This window comes from Diadema antillarum, unplaced genomic scaffold, assembly GCF_040938485.1.
Source record: "Diadema antillarum isolate AM-2024a unplaced genomic scaffold, OU_Dant_1.0 seq00000835_RagTag, whole genome shotgun sequence".
In the NCBI taxonomy this organism is placed as follows: Eukaryota; Metazoa; Echinodermata; class Echinoidea; order Diadematoida; family Diadematidae; genus Diadema; species Diadema antillarum.
In genome coordinates this window covers 91,181-104,571 of record NW_027271711.1, presented here as the reverse complement: position 1 = coordinate 104,571, position 13,391 = coordinate 91,181, and the positions used below count along the sequence as shown (strand labels likewise).

At 39.5% G+C, this 13,391-nt stretch overlaps 1 protein-coding gene across 1 annotated transcript in view; it reads right to left on the bottom strand.

The window, feature by feature from the left end:
* Nucleotides 1–13,391, bottom strand: part of LOC139740097 (transient receptor potential cation channel subfamily M member-like 2) — a 191,763-nt gene that overhangs the window by 95,334 nt on the left and 83,038 nt on the right. Inside the window, exon 11 of the mRNA XM_071650683.1 lies at nt 9,833–9,944. Coding sequence (XP_071506784.1) covers nt 9,833–9,944 — 112 coding nt within the window. The remainder of the gene's footprint in view (nt 1–9,832; nt 9,945–13,391) is intronic.

The window sequence follows — 13,391 nt, the reverse complement described above, 5'->3', positions numbered from 1 at the left end:
TACATGTGAGTTGGGCTCCATTGCACCGGTACAATGCAAAGTACAGTGGACTCCCGTTATAACAAAGTCCCCGGGACCGGCATATTTCTTTCGTTATATTGAAATTTCGTTATAACCGAACAAATAACCAATAAAAAACATAGAGACGATTTCATTCTTAATTTTGCGACCCGAATTTTTCTTTCGTTGTAACCGAAATTTCGTTATAACCGTGAAATCAATGAAATTTGTAGGATTGCAACTACTGATCTATAATTTAACAAACATGTCAGAACAAGGCAAGTGCCAAAATGTGTCTCCCCAATGTGTGACCCCCCTTGACATTTGACCTTATGGTGACCTTCAATTCCCCAAGGGACATCTACCATCCGAGTTTGGTCACAAATGGACATATACATCAAAAGTTAGGAGCCATAATCGCAACGCGCCGTAAAAACTTTACATTGGGCTCTAAAAGTTTGACCCCTGTCTGTGACCTTTGACCTTGTGATGAACTTCAACTCCCCAAGAGACACCTACCATCCAAGTTTGGTCACAAATGAACATAGGGATCAAAAGTAATGAGCCATAATCAAAACGTGCCATAAAAACTTAACATGGGCCCTAAAAGTTTGTTGACCCCTGTCTGTGACCTTTGACCTTCCGGTGACCTTCACCCCCAAGGGACATGTACCATCCAAGTTTGGTCACAAACGGACATATACATAAAAAGTTACGAGCCAGAATCGAAACGTGGCGCAAAAACTCAACATTGGGCCATAAAGTTCATTGACCCCCTGCCTGTGACCTTTGACCTTGAGGTGACCTTCTTGTTTGGTAAAATATGTAACTTTGTATATCCACTCTTCCCTCAAAGTTTGATTGAAATCGAAGTCCTTGGTAGAGAGTAATTCAAGTTTTTGTAGCGTTACGGACGGACGACGGACGGACAGACGTCGCAGGCGATCCCCTTTGTCTCCCTGCACCTCCGGTGGGCTCGACAAAAATAGGAACCACGGGACTTGAACCTGTCATCTACTGCTTTCCAGGCAGCGACATTACCACCTGGTTGCTGGCAATGCATGATAAACATGGAACAAATAGGCAAATTAAAAAACTCCGACACTGTTATGTTAAGTAGTCCAAAGCGGGCAAGGCTTTAATGAAAGCAAGAGAATATTCATCAGGATGGTGAAGGTTGAGGTGTGAATCTGAACAAAATTTGCCAAGAAATGTAGCCTATGGACTGCACACAAACTATCCATCAACAATACGACCTTTGACCCTATAAAAGATGGAACACTGGGGGGCGGCATATCCAAAATCTGTAGGCCTGTAGATTACATCATGATAAACCTCCATACCAAATTTGAACAAAATCTGTTAACAAATGTAGCCTATAGAGTGCACACAAACTATCAATCAACAATATGACCTTTGACCCTATAAAAGATGGAACAATGGGGGCGGCACATCCAAAATCTTTTGACTTGTAGCTCATATCATGGTAGACCTTCATACCAAATTTGAACAAAATCCGTCAAAATGTAGCCTATGGAGCACACAAACCATCCATAAACAATATGACCTTTGACCCTATAAAAGACAGAACACTGGAGGCAGTACATCCAAAATCTATAGGCTTGCAGATTACATCATGATAAACCTCCATACCAAATTTGAACAAAATCTGTTAACAAATGTAGCCTATAGAGTGCACACAAACTATCAATCAACAATATGACCTTTGACCCTATAAAAGATGGAACAATGGGGGCGGCACACCCAAAATCTTTTGACTTGTAGCTCATATCATGCTAGACCTTCATACCAAATTTGAACAAAATCCGTCAAAATGTAGCCTATGGAGCACACAAACCATCCATAAACAATATGACCTTTGACCCTATAAAAGAGAGAACACTGGGGGCAGTACATCCAAAATCTATAGGCTTGCAGATTACATCATGATAAACCTCCATACAAAATTTGAACAAAATCTGTTAACAAATGTGATCTCTAGAGTGCACACAAACTATGCACAAAAATATCCATGGCATTTTACCCTATAAAAGATGTAACACTGAGGGCAGCATGACCCAAAGTTACAGGTGTGGAGATATTACCAATATGAACCTCCATACAAAATTTCAAAAAAATTTGTCAAGGTTTGTGGTCGCCTAGAGTGCACACAAGAATGTGATGCGGCGGCGGCGGAATAACGCTGCTGAATCAAAAGTATCCTCCGGCATTCATGCCGGGGGATACAATAATTCTCCCAGTAACATCTTTCATGTGTTATTTCGCATGGGTAGTGTATACACATTTAGGTCGATCGGTTGATGCATGCAAGCTCATCTCTGCATATCATTATCATAAGTTAGATTGGAAGCCGTTTTCCGATTTTGGTGAGGAAGCACTCTTTTAAACTGCTATGTTTGTCATATTATTTCTTCATTTAATCACATATAAATAGTAGAAGACGAATGTTTTATATTAGAGGGTGAGAGTTTATCTTTCGAAAAATTGAAACAGTTTGAAATTTCATTGTACTTGCAATCCCTCTTTAACAAACATTTTTTGGGTAATTTTTAGATTAACAAACCTTCAGAATTAATCAAAGAATTTATAATTACTTGATCATTATTATCATTATTTAACGAACCTTGATCAGAACTAGAACCCACCTAACACTGAGGGAGTTAGCTCAACCAGCAATTTCTTTGTATGCTTTTTATTGAAAAAAATAGAAACCACGGCAATGTACTGTTCAACATTTTGCTCACTCATAGTCATATGGGCCACATCTCAAGTCAAGTGCTCAAAACCTGAGTAAGATAAGTAAATCGGCAATTTCTATGATTTTCATTAAAATATTTTTGTTACCATGGCAACACAATGTTTGACATTAACAAAAACTGAAGTCTGCACAACTATTTATCATAGCCATCACATGTGCCAAATTTTAAGTCAAATGCTCAAAAGCTAAGGGAGTTAGCTGAATTCGCATTGCCACATGATTTTCATTCAGAATATACTGTTACCATGGCAACACATTGTTCAAGAATGACGAAAGATAAAGTTTGCACATCTTCGTACTATAGCGGTCATATGTGCCAAATTTCAAGCCAATTGCTCAGACTGAGGGAGCTAATCCACAGTATTTGTGTACGAATTTCAATCGAAATATGCCGTTGCCATGGCAACACATTGTTCAACAATGACAGAATAAATTTGCACATGTATGTACTATAGCGATCACATGTGCAAAATTTCAAGCCAAATGCTCAAAAACTCAGGGAGTAAGCTTTATCCACAGTATTTTTATATGAGTTTTCATTCAAAATATGCTGTTACCATCATGGCAATGCATTGCTCAACAATGACAAAAGATATAGTTTGCACATCTATGTACTATAGCAGTCACATGTGCCAAATTTCAAGCCAAATGCTCAAAGACAGAGGGAGATAACTGAATCCACAGTATTTTTGTATGATTTTAATTCAGAATATGCTGTTACCATGGCAATGCATTGTTCAACAATGACGAAAGATTAAGTTTACACATCTACGTACCATAGCGGTAACATATGTGCTAAATTTCAAGCGTATCCGGGCACTTACCCCCTGGGCAACTACCCTCCGGATAACTACCACCTGGATAATTACCCCCCAGGTCTATTCCCCCCTAGGGCAACTACCCCCCGGACAACTACCCTCCTAGGGCAATCACCCTCCAGGGCCATTACCCCCTAGGACAACTACCACCTGGTCATCTACCCTCCTAGGGCAAACTACCCCCAAGGGCAATTACCCCTAGGACATCTACCCCCCTGGGTAACTACCCCCCTGGATGACTACCCCCCGGATAAACTACCCCCTGGATAAACTACCCCCCGGAGAACTACCCCCTGGGGTAAACTACCCCCGGATAAACTACCCCCCATGAATAACTACCACCCGGATAACTACCCCCCCGGATAACTACCCCCCCGGATAAACTACCCCCCCGGATAACTACCCCAGGATACATGTACCTACCACCCGGATTACCACCCCGAGATACCCCCCCATAAACCATACCCCGAAACCCCCCGCCCCCTCCTGATACTTTACCCTCTGGACAACCCTCCTCCCCCCCCCCCCCTGAAAGTTACCATACACCCGTTTGTAATTTTTTTCCATTAGTTTCATACACCATATCAGAAGGACTAAGCTCATGTAGGGCCCTACATTAATGCACCTTTCTCTTTACACTGTCATCATTTACTCTTTTGGCTTGTCATTTTTCTTACCATTATAAACACATTAGACGATAAACATAAGAAAAAGGAGAGTTTGATTTTCACTGTAATTCATATTCCCTTAAACATTAGCGAGGGGACCCTTCGATATAAAAGCCATAGTTTTCTGATAGGAATCCAGGCACGGTTTTTTAATTAAAGTTATCAGTCCTGACAAGCTGTCAGTTTCCACACAATTTACCAATCGTTTGTAGGTCGATCAAAGCAGGTCCATGGTAAACAAGTCAGTGACTGGAGCTTATTAATCAAGCAGAAACCCATGGTTTTTTATTGAAATTATTAGAGGACTAACAAGATGTCATAAACTGGGCAAACTTTTTATCAAAACGGTGGCCCTAAATCTGTCCGTTTGAGTAAAAATTACAGGCTTATTTTACATACAAGTAGAAATTATGCTAGTTTTTCCAAATTAAATGTTTCTCGACACTTTTAAGGAGAAATCCAGTTTCAAAATATTACGCTAGTCTGATTAGAAAAGAGTAAAATTATCACGAGTTTAACGGTATTTCTTTTTTCTTTTCTTTTTTTCTTTTTTTTTTACAAAAAACACCTCTAGTTTGTTAACGAAGTCTTTTTTGTCCTGCACCCCTCTTTTTTGAACAGATCTATAGAGTTGTAGTTGACCAGAATCCTTTTTTACATTAGGGCTGCTCTGTTTTTATCCCGGCCATTTTAAGACTACATGTATTTTCTTTTTTCACAAAAAACTTGAAATCCTTCTTGGACTAACATGCTCTTTAATATTTCGTAAGGGGTTTTCTAATTATCTCACCCAAAAAGATGTTAAAAAATCTGAAGTTAGGTCTCGACCAAAAACCAGACGCCTGCACGATATGAAAAAATGTTTGTTGTTGTTTGCTGTTTTTTTTTCAATTCAAAATAGCAAAACGTTGTTTCGAAAGAAATGACAATGAGAGACGTAATTTTTCTGGGGGGGGGGGAGTTTATTTGCAAGAGGGGTGATTGTTTTGGGAGGCCTAATTCTAATAAAGAGTAATTGTCAAGGGAGGTAATGCTCTGCGGTGATCATATACCAAGGATGTGACAATCTCTTTCCCGCATCCTTGATATACTAGTTGTTAATGCCCAATGATGCAGTAGGGCAAATTCTGAAATGAGCGTTAACGGTATAATAGTAAAAACAGTTTACAAAATTGATGAAAACAATGTAAAGAAAGCAAATTGAGACAGAGACGAAGTACACAAATAAAAGATATAGTGTTACTCCCGTTACAACGAAACACGGTTTTATAACGAAATTTTCGTTAAAAATTTTTTCGCAAAAACTTCTGGTCCCAAAAATTATCGCCATTAAAGTCTATGGTACAAAAATTCGCTTATAACGAAGACGGGTTTAATAACAAAATTTTTCGTTATCATGAAGTCTTTTTCTGAGCGCCACTGACAAAAGAAAAAAACAAAAGAAAATGTTGCTCCGTTACAACGAAATTGCGGATCGCATTCAAAAAAATGCGTAGCAGAAACAAGCATTTTTTATAGCGTCTCTGCAATGCATGAGCGAACGCTTCACATCATTGTATGTTTCACTTCCATATCGGATCACGCACAGTTTTCCGAGGGAAAACTTGCGTTTATTGTAATACAATAATCTGAAATTCAGATAAGGTTTTGCTTCATTGTTTCCGAAGTCCTTTTAATACAAAAACACAGATTTCTGATACAACTAAAATGTCCGCAATTACTTCGGAAAATGAAAATATTAAGCACATTTTTGGTGTTATTCCAAAGGTTCGTTTAATCCGATAATAAAAATATGGTTTCTTATTCTTATACGGTTCATTAGTCCCGAAAATAATAGAAATTCAAAACGTTCGTTAATCGGAACATTACAAAAAGAATCATTAATCCATGGTGGAAAAAGGTGAGTAGACTAACAAAACTTAAGAATTGCAATTGTCTAAAGATAAAGAAATCTTCGAAATAACTAACCTTTCTCATTCTTTTTTTTTTTCATTAACAAACTTTCTTTGGAATAACGAACCTTATTTCATTTTCGGATGAAAAAGCTTTCGGAACAATGGACTTTTTGAATAGTGAACCTTTCTAATTTTTTTTTTTTGATTTATAATTAACCTTCAGAATGACGAACCTCATTTCATTTTCAGATCAACGAACCTTCGGAAAATGAACAATGTATTATTTCAATCTGAATCATGAACTTTCGGAATAATGATTTTTCGGAAATGCGAACCTTCAGATAAACCATCGGAATCCCGGGAATGGCGAGACTTCGGAATAAGGAGCCTTCGGAGTAAAATAATGTACTTAAGTAAGAAAAGAACCTTTAGAATAGCGAATTGTAACCAAATCCTATACACCGTCATTTTCGACACATGTGTGACACCATAAACAACTTTATGCTCTTTGAAAAATGTAATATTTAAACGAAATTAAAAAGGTACTCTCCCATTTCACATAGCTTTCCAGCGTATGATGATGATTCAACAATTATTTTTTTTTATGTGCGGTTTCCTTCTTTTCGTTATGCATTGCATATCATATTTGTTCGGTTATAACGAAATTTCGTTAAAACGAAAAAAAACCAAAAACTGCCGGTCCTGAGCATTTCGTCATAACAGGAGTGCACTGCACATGAACACAAACGAGATAAATCCCTTGTAATGAGAGAAAGAGGAAAGGTGAGTAATGAATGACAGGAATAGACTACCTTCACGGTACATGGACAGAGAAAAGCGAGAGGGAAGAGGAAGATGATGGGTCAAAACCAGGGCACGTGAGGCATGAGATATAAGCTCCTCAAAATAAAGAAGTGTTACATGGAGTTGTGGTAAACGATAGACGATTGTGGTTAAAAAAAATATTGCAAAAAGTGAAGTGTAACATTTCTTCAAAATGTCTTTAGTTCAATGGTAAAGGCATTCAAACTTAAAACTTCTTTTATACTACTATCAAGAGAAATCCGAAATTTCGGAACAGTAAGAGAAAATACAGATTTAGCGAAAATAGTTTTGGTTAAAGGCATTGACATTTACTGGATTACCGGGAAGGATATGCAGGGACATTTTCGTTTTTGATGAACATAGAGTCAAAATACAGAAGGGAGAAATTAAGCTTGTACATAAATCGTCCTAAATGCAAACGATACAAATCGTTGTTTTTATAAGATGAAGTATCAGTATGGCATCTCTGTGATTCCTGGCAAATGATACAAAGTACTTCGTTTCCTGTAGTAATAATATTCTTTATATTAAAAGTAAGAGTTGGGGGGCAATGACCCCGAGAGGTAGTTATCCGGGGGGTAATTGACGTGGTGCACTGTCCTGGGGGCAATTTTCCTTTTGATAGTTATATAGGGGAGGGGGAGTTGTAGGCCTACTTATCTGGGGTAATCATCCATGGGAAGTTATCGGAGGGGGTAGTTATCGGGTGGAAGTTATCTGGGGTCTAGTTATCGGAGGAGGAGGTAGTTAACCTGGGGATAATTATCCTGGTGGTAATTATCTGGGGGGTAGTTATCCGGAGGGTAATTATCCGGGGAGTAATTATCCGGGGGTAATTATATGGGGGGGGGGGGGGGGGGGTAGTTATCCGGGGGGGGGGGGGGTAGTTACCCAGGGGGTAGTTCTCCGGCGGGTAGTTATCCAGAGGGTAGTTCTCCAGGGGGTAGTTACCCAGGGGGTAGTTCTCCGGGGGGTAGTTATCCAGGGGGTAGTTATCCGAGGGGGTAGTTATCCAGGGGTAGTTATCCGAGGGGTAGTTATCCAGGGGGTAGTTTTCCTAAGGGGGAATTGCCCTGGGGGGTTATTGCCCTAGGAGGGTAGTTGTCCGGGGGGATAGTTGTCCTAGGGGGTAATTACCCTGGAGGGTAATTGCCCTTGGAGGGTAGTTGTCCGGGGGGTAGTTGCCCTAGCGGGGAATTTTCCTGGGGGGCAATAATCCGGGTGGTAGTTATCCGGGGGGTGGTTTTCCAGGGGGTACTGTTCCTAGACCCAATTTCAAGCCATATTATATGCTCAAAGACTGAAGGGAGTTAGCTGAATCCACAATATTTTTATATTCCTTTTAGTGAAAAAATGCTGTTACCATGGCAACACATTGTTCAACATTGACAGAAGATGTGTTCTGCATGCACCACATGCCAAATTTGGGGTCATATTTAGGGACCGCCCGACCGCCCCCGACTGCACGGCCACCCGCCCTCAGAGTGATTCCCGATATGCCCCCATACACACTACATGTATGTGTGGGTGGGGTATAATAACCTGAAATTCCACAAAATATTTCCAATCCATATGTATTGATTCATATATTCCAAAATGCTGAATTACATATTATGCCAATGAGGATTTAACCACACACACACACATACAATTCCCATGTTTGTCCCCTTAAAAGCAAAGTGAGTTCATGGTGTTAATATATCTACTGTAATAGTGGATATTTTCACACAAGTTATTCTCCTGGTTAGCCAGGTAAGGTTCTGCAGAATCCAGACATTAATCTGTGGTAGGCCTACATGTAGTAAGCAAAAATATCTAAGTGCTTTTATTTTTGCACTAGTTTCTGGTTGAGCAACAATTTCCACTTTTACAGTATACAATATATCTGCATATGTCAGGGCTGTACATAATTCTTTTCTCTGGTGGCCCATATGGGCCACTAAAATCTTTAAAACTGAAATTTTGGTGGCCCAAATTAATAAGAAACATAATTCATAATGAACTTAACATGCTCAATTGGGCCACCAAAAGATAGCCTTTAAGGCAATTCTGTTCTGCGTATGTACAAAGGCGTCATAGAGTTTAACCCTAACTAGGCCGGGGGGGGGGGGCCTCCGAGGCCCCCTTCAACGTTCTGTGCGATGTATTGCAATCGCAAAAAGCTATCGCCGCAACGTTTCATGACTTTTTTCTTTCGAGTCTCCCGCATCTATTGACACCAAATTTGCGATGGCCCGGGCACGCGGTTTCAAAGTTTCGCATAAATATGTACATGCTTGTCAGGACCAAAAATTGCTCAGAAACGTCAATTCGTGTACAATTTCAATGCAAACTGTGCTTACAGGCAAATTTCATAAAAGCATGATTATTTTGGTGTTTTATTGATTAAAATCAATGAATAACATATTTTCTTGTTCGGAGCGATGTCACAGACAAATTTCATCGAAAAAACAATGAAAAACATAAAGTCGAAAAAACAGAGAAATACATAAGAAATTCAAAAAAACAATAAAATACTTAAGAATTTTTTCTGATATCACAATTTTTTTAATTACATTTGCTAAGGACATTAACAAGAATATTTACAGAAAAAATGTGCCTGTTTTGAGCTTTATTTTGTGATTTATACCAAATAGTCTGATTTCATGCATCATTATGCATAAATTAGCATAATTTAGCATAAATGATAATTTTTTGAAAAATTAACTTCATGGTATTTTAGATTACATCATAGGCAATGTGTGTGCCAATTTTCGTCGCGATCGCGCGGTTGACGGAGGCCCCTCCCTGGCTCTATCAACTACCTAAATAGCCCGGCCTAGTTAGGGTTAAGAGTCATCTCCTCACCTGGTTTAGCTCTGATCTCTTTCAGCTTAGGTGGTGTGGCCTTCACCCCTTTTGAGCTGCTGTCCAGCAAGGCAGCAATTATCCAGTCAAGAGCCTCGTTTGTCCTTTCCATCTGACCAGGGATTTTAAAGCATAGCAAATTCATGTCATAATCATCATTATCATTACTGTCATCGTCATCATCCATCAATCAAACATATTGCAAACAAACAATACAAACTTTCAAACACAATATCACAATTACTGCACTTAACAAAAAATGAGTTCTTAGTGTATCCTGTTCACCCTTTATGAAGATGTTGCATAACTGCAGGCGGTCATGCGTAACTTGCCAAAAGTCGCATTTGGCTTTACGTGCAACTTGTCAGTTGAGTTTCATAAAGTCGTTCGTAGGTGCGACTTTATTTAGTGTAAACATATCTAACCTTCATAAACGAGGGTGAACTATGAGCAAATTGCATGCAAATGAGATATGGACATCTGGGTGCTACTGTGACCCTGAGAGCGCAGGGTCACTCGATGGAGTGAAAATGAACACAATGGATTTATGGAGAGTGTAATTTTTTGTGGCACTGTGTGATTTGTGCTGCAACAGCCCAGCCAGCCATAAATACACATTGTACAAGATACAGTACCTGCAGATTCTTGTTTTCCATGATCAAAATGGCTTTTAATTAGCATGGGTGTATGCAAGGGGGGGGGGGTCGTGAGGGTCCTTTACGACCCCCCCCCCAAAAAAAAAAAAAAATTTAGAAGGTCCACATTTTTGCAAAATACAATCTTTTTTTTTTCTGAGGGCCTTTCCACAATGACCTAATGAAAACTAGAAATATCACTGAAGGTGATTAATACCCCCGCCCCGTGACGACAGTCTTACCCAAGGAATGATCTTTCCTTGATCTTCTGCCATTTAAATGCCGTTACCATGGCAACGCAGCTTCCGACACGTCCGAAAAATATGTCTTGCACATCTTCCCACCAAGACTATTGTGTGTGCCACATTTCATAAGCTTTTGTCAAAAACTGAGGAAGTAGTTCAATCCACAAGATCTTTCCTTGATCTTCCGCCATTAGTATGCCGTTACCATGGCAACGCAGCTTCCGACACGTCCAAAAAATATGTCTTGCACATCTTCCCACCAAGACCAATGTGTGTGCCACATTTCATGAGCTTCAGTCGAATACAGAGGAAGTAGTTCAATCCGCAAGATCTTTCCTTGATCTTCTGCCATTTATATGCCGTTACCATGGCAACGCAGCTTCCGACACGTCCGAAAAATATGTCTTCCACATCTTCCCACCAAGATCAAGGTGTGTGATACATTTCATAAGCTTTGGTCAAAAAACTGAGGAAGTAGTTAAATCCGCAAGATCTTTCCTTGATCTTCTGCCATTAATATGCCGTTACCATGGCAACGTACTTTCGGGTACTGTCAAAAAATGCGTCTTGCACATCTACAACCAAAGGTACACATCTGTACCAAGTTTCATGGAAATTGGGCAAAAACTGAGGAAGTAGTTTGCAACACAAAATTTTCCATCATTTTGGCTCATAATATGTGAGCTGTTACCATGGCAACATACTTTTTGTCACTGTCAAGAAATGTGTCATGCTGACCTATATCCTAAGACAAACATTCAATATGAATTCCATGAGAATTGGAAGAACACTGATGAAGCAGTTTTGCCATGAAGCATTTTGCCCTATATTTTACCAATAACATGCCGTTACCATGGCAACACACTTTTTGCCACTGCGGAGATATGAGTCTTGCACATTAACATATTCAGATGAACATCTGTACCTAATTTCATAAAAATTGATCAAAAACTGTGGGAGGAGTTCGCGACGCAAGATTTGTACCCATTTTTGCCCATAATATGCCGTTACCATGGCAACGTACTTTTGGGTACTGTCAAAAAATACGTCTTGCACATCTACAACCCAAGGCACACATCTGTGCCAAGTTTCATGGGAATCGGTTGAAACTGAGGAAGTAGTTCGCGACGCAAGATTTGCAACGGACCGACCGCCCGACCGCCCGCCCGACCGACCGCCCGACCGCCCGCTGATTCCTACATACCCCCTTCAAACTTCGTTTGGCGGGGGTATAAAAAAGAAGAAGAAAGAGCACACACACAAACAAACAACAAATAATTTATCAATTATTTGAAGACCAAAAAGAACATAAAGGCACTTTTCTTGTCTAGAAGTTGTCAATTCTATAACTTAAAATGCAAGATTTTCGCCCCGTTAGGATACACTAACAATATACATTATTGTATCTATACACTAATATTTACTCATGAGTAAATTTAGTGTACATTATGTCCCCCAAAAAATCACAACGGGACCCTCCGTAATGATATCTTTAAAAATAGTGAATCAATCTATTTACAAATTCAGGGTATGAAACTATAACTTATTCCCCACATCTTACAGAAAACCCCATTCGATTTGCTTCAGTGGTCAAAGAGAAATGAGGAATTTTGTAGAGGATGTCAGGAATCTCTTCCCTCCAAGTTCTGTCTATTGTATTCACACACAAGAGCATCAAAGTGCTAAACTTGGAAGAATCAGACTCATGACATGCTTTACAACAATCCGCATTTCTCTGTGACGGCTTAACCAAATTGAATGGGGTTTTCTGCAAAATAGAGCTAAGATGTTATATTTTAAGACCCTGAAGTAGCATTTAGACAGTTTAATCATATTGGGTATCATCAATGCGAAAATCTGATTGTAATTTTTTTTTTTGACATATCTTATGTCAAGATCGTAGCCTCGCTTCCTCGAGTGTGCCCTGTAGGACATAACTTTAGTAAACCCTACAGTATATTTTTCCTTTTCTTCTATGCTTTCTAGTAATATAAGAATAATTTTTTATTGCTTGAACAATGCAATTACGTTTTAGCTTTTAATGAATACATTTCAGACGAATGGCAAAGTGAGAGTGGCTCGTTCGCTCTGTCCGTACTTAAAATGAATAGTTTGCATAAGTTATGATCATAGTCCTTCGCAGTGATTTTTTTTTTTTTTACTATATTCAATTCCTTAGAAATTTGATTTAAATGCTCTATAAACACGACTTTTATACTCTGTTTTTACAAAAAGTCCCTACCGTGGGACAGGGGTATTCCCCTCCCACACCCTCCCCGCTCGGTCGCTTTGCTCCCTCCATCAGGATCTCACACTGTCACATAAAATAATGTACCCCAGTATGTTATAATCATAGTCCTTCGCAATGATTCTTTCCACCGTTTAATTCCCTAGAAATTTGCTTTAATTTGAATGCTCTATAAATGCGACTTTTGTACTCTGTTTTTACAAAAGTCCCCTCCCACACCCTCCCCTCGCCGAGGATCTCACACCGTTACATGAATGTGCCCCCCCCCAAAAAAAACCGAAGTGTTCCGGTGTGCAGCTCCCCCAAAAAAATTATTTGGGCAAAAAAGAAAAACAATAGAGCATGCAAGTATGCTTAAAATCGCAAGCTGGCAACCCTACAAATGAAAAATCTACCTACTGTGGGAGGGGGGATACCCCCTCCTCCCCACC